This window comes from Periplaneta americana, chromosome 16 (assembly GCF_040183065.1).
Source record: "Periplaneta americana isolate PAMFEO1 chromosome 16, P.americana_PAMFEO1_priV1, whole genome shotgun sequence".
NCBI lineage: Eukaryota > Metazoa > Arthropoda > Insecta > Blattodea > Blattidae > Periplaneta > Periplaneta americana.
In genome coordinates, this window is record NC_091132.1 from 44817348 (window position 1) to 44829472 (window position 12125).

General features: G+C 33.7%; 1 protein-coding gene across 1 annotated transcript; it reads right to left on the reverse strand.

Moving 5' to 3' along the window:
• Positions 1–593: 593 nt before the first annotated feature.
• On the reverse strand, positions 594–9935 carry LOC138716181 (cuticle protein 8-like). Its single transcript, XM_069849020.1, has 3 exons — positions 9813–9935; positions 5584–5667; positions 594–2728 (listed from the first exon to the last, which is right to left on the reverse strand). Exons 1-3 carry the CDS (start codon positions 9825–9827, stop codon positions 2363–2365), a joined length of 465 nt encoding a protein of 154 aa, XP_069705121.1. The 5' UTR covers positions 9828–9935; the 3' UTR covers positions 594–2362.
• Between the last annotated feature and the right edge of the window lie 2190 nt (positions 9936–12125).

The window sequence follows — 12125 nt, forward strand, 5'->3', positions numbered from 1 at the left end:
GTTTAACGTTTATCTTACTCTCTAGTTTATATATCAAGGTCGTCGACATTCGTTGCCCGGAAAAAATCAATACTTTCGCGTCTGCGCACATCTCACAATTTACAAGATTACACAAGGTCAGTTCGCTCCCCAGTCACATAAGAATAACATGAATACTTATGAATAATTTCAAGTTAGAAATATGGTCGAGCATAAAAAGTCGTATGAAACTTGCCTATAATGGTAATTAAGACGCTCGTATGAAAATTATGAAACGAGTGCAAGCGAGTTTCATAAACATCCTCGCGTCTTAATTACTATCATTATAGGCCCGTTGCATAATGTACTATTATTTTATTAGAAATATTACACTCTTCAAGGTATGTTAGAGTGCAACCTAAATGTTTTAAGGAGTTTGTTTACTTCCTCCAGTATTAAATTATCGATGCAAATCTTACCTCTCACTAGCTGTTTATTGTTTATCCTTAAATGCTCTTATTTTTGTTTTTCTTGTTGAGATCTCTAAATTATACATTTTTGCTATGAGATTTAGGTGGCGAATAGAGTATTGCAATTCATCTTCGATATTGTCAAGAAAAATAATACAAATCTGCTTATTATTGCAACATATCAATTTATTTGTGAAGAATATTTACATTTGACTTAATATATTAACGTATAACATTGATATAATATGATAAGGACATAAAGAATACAAGCTAGTCATCTGGCGCTACTAACATTTAAAGAATAGTCAACAAATGTACTTATAATTATATACAGTTAAATAAAAAGCCATAATTCGAGCTGTGAGCAATGAATAATAATACAATTTAAAACAAATTGACTGGATCACTGACTGTTACGTCAGAATGTAACACAAACTATAAGTAAAAAAATATATGATAATTGCATGAATGATTGTTAAAACATAACCCATCTTCTTTGTATCGAAGAAGGGGCAATCATGATGAGAGATCTCTACTAAACAAATTTGAGAAAGGACAAGCATTTCAACATGTAATATACATACAACTCACATTTACAATATCACAAAAATTAAACATATTTTTATCTGTCAACATAGAAAGTTATTCGTATACGTGTTTCCTGTATTATTTTTAAAGTGCCTTCCCTGGGTATTGTAGAAAATGTTATGCATCAATATTTCCATAAACTCAAAATAAGTAGTTTCTTACAAATTTGTGTGACTATAGATTGAAGGCATATGTCACGTGACGATATTTACTTGAAGTTAGTTTATGCAAAGTATGTCATTAATATTTTAATGGTTTCTTACTTTTAATTGCCTTAAACCACTGACTCTGAATCATTACTATTTTGACTTTTTTTAAATACTTCCGTCCGATGAGTAGGGAAAAGATTCCAAATGATTTCTTTGTGGAAAGCAAAATATCAAGCAGAGTTTTATAATTTTTGTTAATAGAAAAAAATCGCTCCGACACCGAGGATCGAACGAGGAACCCCCCAGTTCTACGCACTGGGTATTCTAACCACTGAGCTACGCCGAGGCTCAATCCCACGGGGTCGGATCGAATCTTTCTCCTTTTGGTTCTTTCCCATAGTGGCCTTACTCCATGTTCAATATGTATATTGACATTATATATTAAGTCATCACGACTCATCACACAAGCAGCGCACTCATTTGAGTGATTTAGTGGCCAGGATTCAACAGTTTATATGCACTGTAATAAGAATAATCTATGTAAAGATAATTTTTTGGTCCTAAATTTTGAGCGCTCTCTGAGGAAATAACGGTTACATTTTCTTAAACAAAAGTGTAATTATAAACTAAAACTAAATGTCGCTCCTATCTATGTATTTGAAGTTCTTGGGTGTAGTGTATTAAAGGTATCTATATTTATTGCATAAAATACATCTGAATAAAAATTCATTGAGCGATATCCCAAGCAGAGGAATATAATTGAATTCTCAAACAATATACTTCCGACGGAAATCACTAAAAATGGCGTCAACGCTTGAAGTCAGGAAAGACACTTGAAGGAAAACTCCCGTTCAATTCCTAAATCTAAGTTGAAAGACGAACTGTCCAGATAGACTTTATGGAAAAGCCACACAAAAGTTGAAGACATCAACGGTTTCTATGGAAATATCCCTTCCTATCTCTTTGTGGCCAATAAAAGGCTGCCGTTCCACATTTATTTCATCTACTATTTATAATATTGCTACTCGTATATTGCAGGCTAAGGAAAGTGGGGGCTGTAACGTTTTATTGGCGACAAAGAGAGGAGAAGGAATGTTGCCATGGAAACCCTCGAAGCCTTCAAATGTCACAAGTAGTTTGTTATTTTAATTCCGCTCTAGTCAAAACGCCGACCGACTTTCTTTTCGCAACTGTTTGTTAGTAATGACCTGACAGGGAACCGAAGCTGCTATAGCTGGTAGCGGAGCCATGGGAATAGTTGGGCTCGTCTGAGAAGGAAGGTACAGAGACTTCGTGGTACTTGACTGGTACCACAATCTTCTTGACGGGTACCACCACTTTCTTCTCGTATACAGGATGCACGGCATGGCCGGATCTGTCGACCTGGGCGTGGAATCCGGTGTGGTGATCAGCGCTGTAGTGGACAGTACGGGTGGTGCCGTCGGGTTCAACCAGCTTGTAGTATCCCGAGACTTTGTCGCCGTCACGGTTCTCAGCCTGTTCTTTGATGTCGTGGGTGTGGGTGTCCTTTACTCCATACTTAAACTCATATTTTGGGTGTGCCTGTAAATGAAATTAAAGCAGGCTCAAGTTTTAAATTGAATTAGGGAGAATAAATTGTTATATAGTGAAGGGTTCGGGAGTAAAACATGGTAAGTGACGTATTAGTGTTTTGAAGCCATTAGGTAGGTAGACATTTATACATGCAACAGTTTGTATATTTACCAGGGAAATAAAATCTGTATACTTCTGCCATCTATTGAGTTGCTGGAAAACTATCTACTGCATTAGACACAGAATGTAAGATGCCATATTATACGCTATATCGTATATATCATTTTTGACAAAAATGTCAGTTACCATGTTTTACGCCCGAGCTCCTCATTATTTTAAACTTTTTAAAAAGTAACGCATAATTCCAAATCCGATTGAATGAGGAGATTATGGACATGAAAGCTCAGACACGTCAAAACTTATATTCAGAAAGGAATATTTTTAAGGAAATAATTTTTTTAATAGAAGTGAAATTGAAAGAACATTTACATGTCAGAGACATAAAAGATGAGATGACTTTCTGTTAATTCTGGGTATGCGACGTGGTTCTACCTGACGAAAGCATGATGACCAACACATACTACATCGGATTCTCGAATGCCAACCAGGTCACCTGTCAGGAATTGGGCAATAAAATTAGCCTAAAATTAACTTATCACATTTATTGGGCGCACAATTGGCCAGAAGTGCCTAAGCTATCAAAAAGCCAAACCGAAGCGAAAGTATTTGTTTATTGTTGACTTAATTTGTCAATAGTAATTTCACTAGAAGGTGTGATTTATCTAGAGAAAATCAAAACTCGAGTGGAGTTTAATATTACACGATTAGAAGAAAGTATATAAAGATTAGAAGAAATAAAGTACTCTAATACAACAAAATATTAATTGACTTGCTGAAATTTTATTTCACTAATGTGAGCTTCACCAAAACGTTTAAACGGAGTCGCTATTTTCAGTTGGCTGTCTATGCTGTAAACAAATGACGATCGCAAAGCTTGTTTTATAGTACCGTAAAGAAATTGCAGTTTGAAATGTTGGAAAACAAAGAAACAAATGGTAGGGTGGTGATAAAAACAGTAGAGAGTATACAAAGATTAGAAGAAATGTAGTACTTTAATACAATAAAATAGATATTAATTGACTCGTTAAAATTGTATTTCACTAATGTTACCTTCACCAAAATGTTTGAACGGAGCCGCCATTTTCAGTCGACTATATATGTAGGAAACAAATTACGATCGCAAAGCATGTTTTATAGTAGCGTAAAGAGTTTGCAGTTTGAAATGTTGACAAACAAAGAAACAAATACTAGGGTAATGATAAAAACAAACAAATGCTAGGGAAGCGATAAAGGTAAATGCTAGAGAACCGATAGAATTGTGTGGTAAACAGCCATGATTGGTTGAAAGACGTCCTTTCGTACCGTTTTATTGGTCAAAAGTAGTATAATGTAGTAAAAGTGTAATAGTCATTGTAATCAACGAATCATCACCCACGCTTTAGGCAGCAGTTTTACCTTTTGAATTTCACATAACTTCAAAAATCAACCCATCGTTTTGTTTTACACCCAATGCTTTTTTATTTTCGTATTCGTAGATATTTATTTTATGGGATAGAGTGGTATTATCCACTTCCACATTTTTTGTCATTTATAAATAGGCTATAACAAGATTTATTGGAGTTGTTCCGGTCCCGTATATAGCTCGCGCAAGGAACGATTACAGAAAAAACAGTGGTGGCGTTACTGTCTGTTTTGACGTGTGTATGTAGGCACGTCGAGGGGGAGCGAGAGATGCGGGACGATGGAAGTACTGCCTCTTCCAAGAAGATGAACAGATGGGGATATCGCCTGTGGAAATGAAGAGCGTAGCAAGAGAAAAATTCGAAGCGAATTAAACGCGCAACATTATGTTTACGAATAAAATAATGACACTCTGAGAGGGGAACGCTCCATCACTACATAATAAAATAAACGCACTTGGAACAAGACTCGTATTCACATGCAGTGGAACTGAAACTAAAACCGTAATGTAACTATCACAATGCAAGACTGATCCTATCGATGTCGTTTCTCTTCCGACTGTACTCTTGAATATCATTCAAGTTATCTCATGACCTTCCCTGTCGCCTGCTCTTTCTTATCGAATTGTTTTGTTCGCATTCCTTGCGAGACCTACTGCCCGTTACTCAGGAGAAGACGAGCGGAAAGAATGTGACCTTCTTGACTATCGTTGTTGATTATTATAAACATCGCTCAGATAAGCATCCCAGTAGCCAGTTTATTACTCGTGCAGAAAACATGAGTAACAATGCGTATGGAAATTAAAGCTAAGTTGAACAGAAGGAGACCTAATGTTTCTGCTTACTGCAGTACAAATATTGCACGTGTTGTCGTATGTTATCTGTTCACATCCCTTCCTCCTCAGTCCGTTCTCGTCTTCTCCTGAGTCACCGACAGTATATATGATAGTAGTAGTAATAATAATAATAATAATAATAATAATAATAATAATAATAATAATAATAATAATAGGATCTTTATGTTGAAATATAAATCCTCTTGCCTTTATCTTCACTAATTTTTCTAACATTGGGTTTATAAATCCTTCTATGAGGTATCTTGACCAGAGAAATGTTGTATTTCACTCTAACACAGTCGCATTGCTCAGAAACGTTCTTTTAATAATAGGCCACAACTGGAGGTCTAAGGCCAACAAAGGAATAACGTAGACACCAGGAAGTTCCTTGACAATAAAGAGGTGCAGCGCTTTCTGACAACTCATCATCAATATGTCATACAATTAGTTAGGCACATTAAGATGTAATACTAATTAGAAGGAGATGTGCATAACCTTAACTACTTACGTAATGTTCCACTTCCACTTCTTTGTGTTCTTCATACACTGGTGCACTCAGAACTGCAGCAGCAAGAGAGAGCGCCAACAATACCTGCAGGCAGTGAAATGCGATTAAAAGACCCCGTCGCATTCGAATTCTTTAATACGACTAAGTTCTGAGTATGAGCTCTATAATTTTATGACAGTACTGTTAAATAAAGCTCCGTCAATAGGATATTCACCCAGAACTCTTCCCTTACCGTCCATATTTCACTGATATTCCATTATTCTGCATTACTTAATGAGCGTTGAGTATTCTCTGCCTCAAAGGTAACTTAACTACAAAAAAGTGACTTCTCTGTATTATTCACAAGTAAATTAAAGCCGACAAGAAAATAATAATAATAATAATAATAATAATAATAATAATAATAATAATAATAATGATAATAATGATGATGAACTTGCTAGATCGGTGTTTCTAAGAGATCTATTTTACATTTTAAATAGCATTTTTGTCATTATTTTGGACATTTTTGCACTTTTAGTACCGGTATTTTTATTTTAAATGTACGAAAAATAGTAAAAAGGCGCTTTTAGACAAAAACATGGTTTTAGACATTTATAGGACTTTGTGGTTAATTTAGACGTTTTAGGTCATAGAATTTTAATTAGGGGATCCTATTTTCGACATTTTTGCACTTTTAGTAACGGTATTTTTATTTTAAATGTACGAAAAATAGTAAAAGGCGCTTTTACACAAAAACATAATTTTAGGCATTATAGGACTTTATGGTTAATTTATACGTTTTAGGTCCTATAGAATTTTAGTAAGGGGATCCTATTTTGGACATTTTTGCACTTTTAGTACCGGTATTTTTATTTTAAATGTACGAAAAGTAGTAAAAAGGCGCTTTTAGGCAAAGACATAGTTTTTAGGCATGGTTAATTTATGGTTAATTTAGACGTTTTAGGTCCTATAGAATTTTAATAAGGGAATCCTATTTTGGACATTTTTGCACTTTTAGTAACGGTATTTTTATTTTAAATGTATTGTACAAAAAATAGTAAAAAGGCGCTTTTAGGCAAAAACATAGTTTTTAGGCATTTATAGGACTTTATGGTTAATTTAGACGTTTTAGGTCCTCTAGAATTTTAATAAGGGGATCCTGCGTGCATGAAACATAGAGATATTTTAATAAGTAGGAACCGGATTTGTAGGTTGTTTTTTTTTTTTCCCCCTTGCTTCTGAACTCCTAATTTCTTCAATATTTTTCCGAATCATGATCGTAGGAGTCGTAAATGTTTGAATTCTGTTGAACCTAAGAAAACCTAAATTGGACCTTCAGTACCTAAATAAAACTCCTAAATAATTGTTGATAAGCGTTATCCTGCATTTATTGCATTATATATTATTGTTTTATTTTGAGAGAAATATCAATATATTTCGAGAGAGAGAGAGAGAGAGAGAGAACACACTCGAGGTGAAGGAGCCAGCCTCGATCCCTAAGGCAAAATAATCTTTTGAATAAAACCCCGCCAAAAATGGTATACCGCATAAAGCAAAAAGAAATATATAAACACGTTGAAGTTCCTATTTTGAATAATCAATTATTGATAAATAGATTTAACATAAATATATTTTTATGTTAGTAATATATACTTTAACCTAAAAGATTGACCTATATTCATTGTATAACCGCGGATGCTGGCACAAATTTTACCAATAATAAATCAAAATTACCAAATCAAACTCAAGGCACATTTCAGTGACCTTCCAAAATGTATTGAGTAGGCCTACTTGAAATCTTCGTCGCTACAACTGAAAGATGCAATTGGTGTCATTGACTTGCTTCTACATAGCAAGTACCAGGACCCGTGGTTGAAGCCATCACATTAAAACTGAAGAAAGTATTGCAGAGGAATCCAGGGTTTGAAAAAATGAAAAATGTGTGCTCCATTCTCCAGGTGGAAAGCTTCAATTGTCAGTTACTGTGAGTACCAGTTGCAGTGGTAGCGATGAAATTTGCACCGATGACGTCACGTGCTATCGAAAGAACCTTTTCTTCCTTCAAATGTTTTTTGAGAGACAATAGAAAAAACTTCTCAGTCGAGAATCTTGAAAAGTATTTGATAATATATTGTAACCAGGAAGAGAAACAGTAAATAATGTTGTTTTGTTTGTTTGTTTGTTTGTTACATTTTAAAATAATTCTTTATCAAGTTTGAACAAAATTAATTCAAAAGTTGTGTGTGTACTGTACCTTTTAACTATTGAAAATTGAAATTTATGTAGTTATATCACGGCAAATTATATTAAATAAAATGTTAATTGTGACAATAATTTATTCAAACTACGAATAATGTTAATATTTGGGACTAAGAGGGATGAAATTACAGGAAAATGGAGAAAGTTACATAACGCAGAGATGCACGCATTGTATTCTTCACCTGACATAATTAGGAACATTAAATCCAGACGTTTGAGATGGGCAGGGCATGTAGCACTTATGGGCGAATCCATAAATGCATATAGAGTGTTAGTTGGGAGGCCTAAGGGAAAAAGACCTTTGGGGAAGCCGAGACGTAGATGGGAAGATAATATTAAAATGGATTTTAGGGAGGTGGGATATGATGATAGAGACTGGATTAATCTTGCTCAGGATAGGGACCAATGGCGGGCTTATGTGAGGGCGGCAATGAACCTCCGGGTTTCTTAAAAGCTAGTAAGTAAGTAAGTACGTACGAATAATGTTAAAGGGGAAGGAGCAAAAACTTTGAATCTTATAAATTTTGTTAAATAGTTTGGTCCTTGAAAACGTCAGTTTTGTGGTCCTTATTGCGTTAATACATTTGTATTTATTTTATAAAGACAACGGTAAGGATACATTTTTAACGATCTGACAATTTTTACGACACTTTCACAGGTTGGACATAAAACTTAATAAACCTATTTCACCTACTCCAAAAACCTAAAATTGTCTTTTTAAAAACCTAAAAATCTGGTCCCTATTAACAACATAAGTCTAGTACGTAGCAAACAAAATAGGTACAGAAGTAGAAATTCTTTCCCTTCTAATGAATCACCAGTGCAAGTTCTTCACACTTCTAAGAGACGCACTGCAGATCCATGTTTAATTAGACCATTATAAATTCCAAAGTTCATTGTAAACAATAGACTAGCTAGTAGACTGTCGCATTTGGGAAGACGAATCTATAATAGTTGTTTAAAAAACTGTGAATTGTGAGAATTAGATACTTCGGTCCTTGTACCCTAACTCATATTAATGACACTGATGGCCGGTTTTTCCAAGTATTGTTAGAAAATTTAACGACTGTTAGACTATAAACAGTTTGTTAATTAATAAAATTGTATGTTTTCAACACCAGTTTGGTTTAACAGATTGTTAACAGTTTGTTAATTTTAAATGTAGGATTTCGGGCAGTTAACTCGTTTAACAGTTAGTTAAATATGGCCGATGTCTCCACAGCTGTTCGAACAGAAGTTGCGAAATTAATATTTTGTGTCTCTCTGCAGGGAATGTTTAGCATATGACTGGTAATATAACATTTAAAAAATACTTTGGACTGTTTAAATACATCAGTGTTATTTTATTTCGTTCGTATTTCGTATCCATAATAGCAATGAGGAAATATAACCTTACTTTGTAATTATTATCAGCACGTCACCTACAACTTTCATTTGTCAACTGTTTGTTTATGGAGCATGGCCTACTATAACAGGTTGTCATTTTATGCAAGTTTCATGACTCACTCTATAATATAGAATTTAAAGATTAATTTTAGCCAATCAAAAATTGCCTTACATGTGTAGAATCATTACCAACTGCTGTTGAGTAGTTAAAATAGTGCTAACAGACATTATATTTAAGTTTTGGTTATCTTAAACAAAATTATTTTGAACAAATGGAAAATACATTAACAAAGCCCAATATGAGCAAATGTTGGGTAACTTACGGTGTTGGACCCCGGACTCATTTCACCGGCATTATCACCTTCATCTCACTCAGACGCTAAATAACCAAAGCTGTTGATAAAGCGTCGTAAAATAACCTACTACTATCCTTAACAAAGCGTTAAAAATAAACAGACTGTTAATTTAACATTCGTTAAGCAAAATTAAAAATCACTTGGACAAACTGGCCATGAATTAGGTTATTTTTTAACTTTTTATAAAGATATCTTTTATACATAAAAATGTGTAATATGTAGCCTATAGTTAGGTGTATTTCTTACCTTCTTGCAAGCCATAGTATTTGTTGCTATGGTGATTGTAGAACGATACTGATTGTGAACAGTTGAAAACTGATGTTCTAGTCAGCTAGGCGATGCTTTATATAGGTGCCAAAACGGTACCTTACAAATTAGTGGGAGGTCAGTTGCAGACACGCCTCCTTGTATGCGTTATCAGAAGCTCCGACACGCGTTTTGTTTATAATTTCGTTTCCGCATCCCCTCTCTCGTCGCACATGAAATATTTACTCAGTGGGACGGCTATGTAACATGTAGATGAAATCCGGTCAAGAATCGTTGACTTCTAAGTTATTCTCTGCATAGCTGAAGCCATTAGCCTATAATTCTACCATGTTATGACCATTAAGAAAAAATACTTTCTCCTAATGGCTCAGGTTAGAATACTTACTGCGTTCCTTGTTAATTAATTAATGATGGATATATCGATTGACATGATAACAGAGTTGACATGTATACGAGATTGGCACATGAGATTTCTGTGTCAGTCTGTAGCAAACTGAGTTATCTTAAAAGTGAGGTAACCTACTAATCAATAGGTAACTATACACAACAGATCAGGAAGTATAATTATTAATTATTTGAAATGAAATGCATGTTAAAGTGAAGGAAATCTCAAGTCGGTCAACTCACAGATTCTCGTGCAAGAAATCACCATTTGATAAACTGCTAACGTACGGAATTCGTGATTAATATTGCTATATATTAATTGAATTTTTCTTGATCTTATTATTCCAATTATCACAGTATTGTCTCAAATGTAAATACTATATGCAGCTTCTTCAACTATTATTATTATTATTATTATTATTATTAATATTATTATTATTATTATTATTATTATTATTATTATTATTATTATTGTTATTATTATTATTATTATTATTATTAGAGGAGACTTGTACCTTGAATCACTTTTCACATTTAATTTTTTTTTTAATTTTGGGAAATGAAATTTTTTTAAATGAAAAATTGCTTGAAATAAATTATTGAATACCTATTCCTTTACAACTTTCTACAGATATTTTCCTGTTCCACAGATCTATTAAGGATAAAAAAAATGCAGGGATATGTAAAGTGTTCCATCGTACAAGAGGTTCGTGTGCCTTGGACCATACCTTCTTGTAACTTGGAATATTGGAACACAGGGATTATAGGTGGATATATAGCTGTAAAAATTCAAATTAATTTTAAAACTATTTTTTTCCATCATTAACAGGCTTCTCCGAATGAGAGGCATCCGGATCAAATAGGGTACTCTTAACTCCAGACGTACTTCGTGGCATGATTTTAAAATAAATTAAAAACAAAAACTAATAGCATCATGTACCTTGGAACATTTCCTTGGTACAAGATGTTTTTGTTACAAGGTACAAGAGACTGCCTAAACTACAGATGAGAATAAATCACGGAAATTAACCAATAATTGATTACTTAAAATAGGACCTTATATATATATATATATATATATATAAATAATTAGTGGTACGCAACTATTATTGTTAGTAATATTAAATTCTTATGTGTAAATAATAGTAATATGTATTTACTCACCAGATGAAAGAGAACACACCGTACTTGATTAATAGTTACAAATACAATTCAGTTTTGTGTTAGAAAACATAAAAGATTGAACGAAATGTTTATTTTTGGTACCAAGAAAATTTTTTCGCCCACAGAACTCACACTTTATAATAAATATGTTAGAATTTATTGAATAAATGAATAACCTTCCAACATAAAGTATGATAAGTAAATAAGTCATTTAGTATGAAGGATCGTGTGATATCTGGAAACAGTTGGCAACACTGATAAGACTCTAATATTTGCTGTTTAGGAACTGTTCTTATGTGACCCTCACTATACATACATAAATTGGAATATAAAATAAAGACGAGTGAAAATAAAACAGGAAAATGGAATTACCCAAAAGAAAATATAATGAGAAATGGAGAACAGAAGATAGAGAAAAGACCTTTGGGGGGCGAGGCGTAGATGGGAGGATAATATTAAAATGGATTTGAGGGAGGTGGGATATGATGATAGGGACTGGATTAATCTTGCACAGGATAGGAACCGATGGCGGGTTTATGTGAGGGCGGCAATGAACCTTCGGTTTCTTTAAAAGCCATTTGTAAGTAAGTAAGTATTAAAGAACAAATGGAAAAGGAGAAAGAAAAAGAAACAATACAAGGATTCAAGAACGAGAAAATGAAGAAAATAAAAAGAATTATTTCTGAAAATGAAGTCATTGACCACAGGTTTATTCTGCGTAGGAGGAAACTCCCCACTGTACAA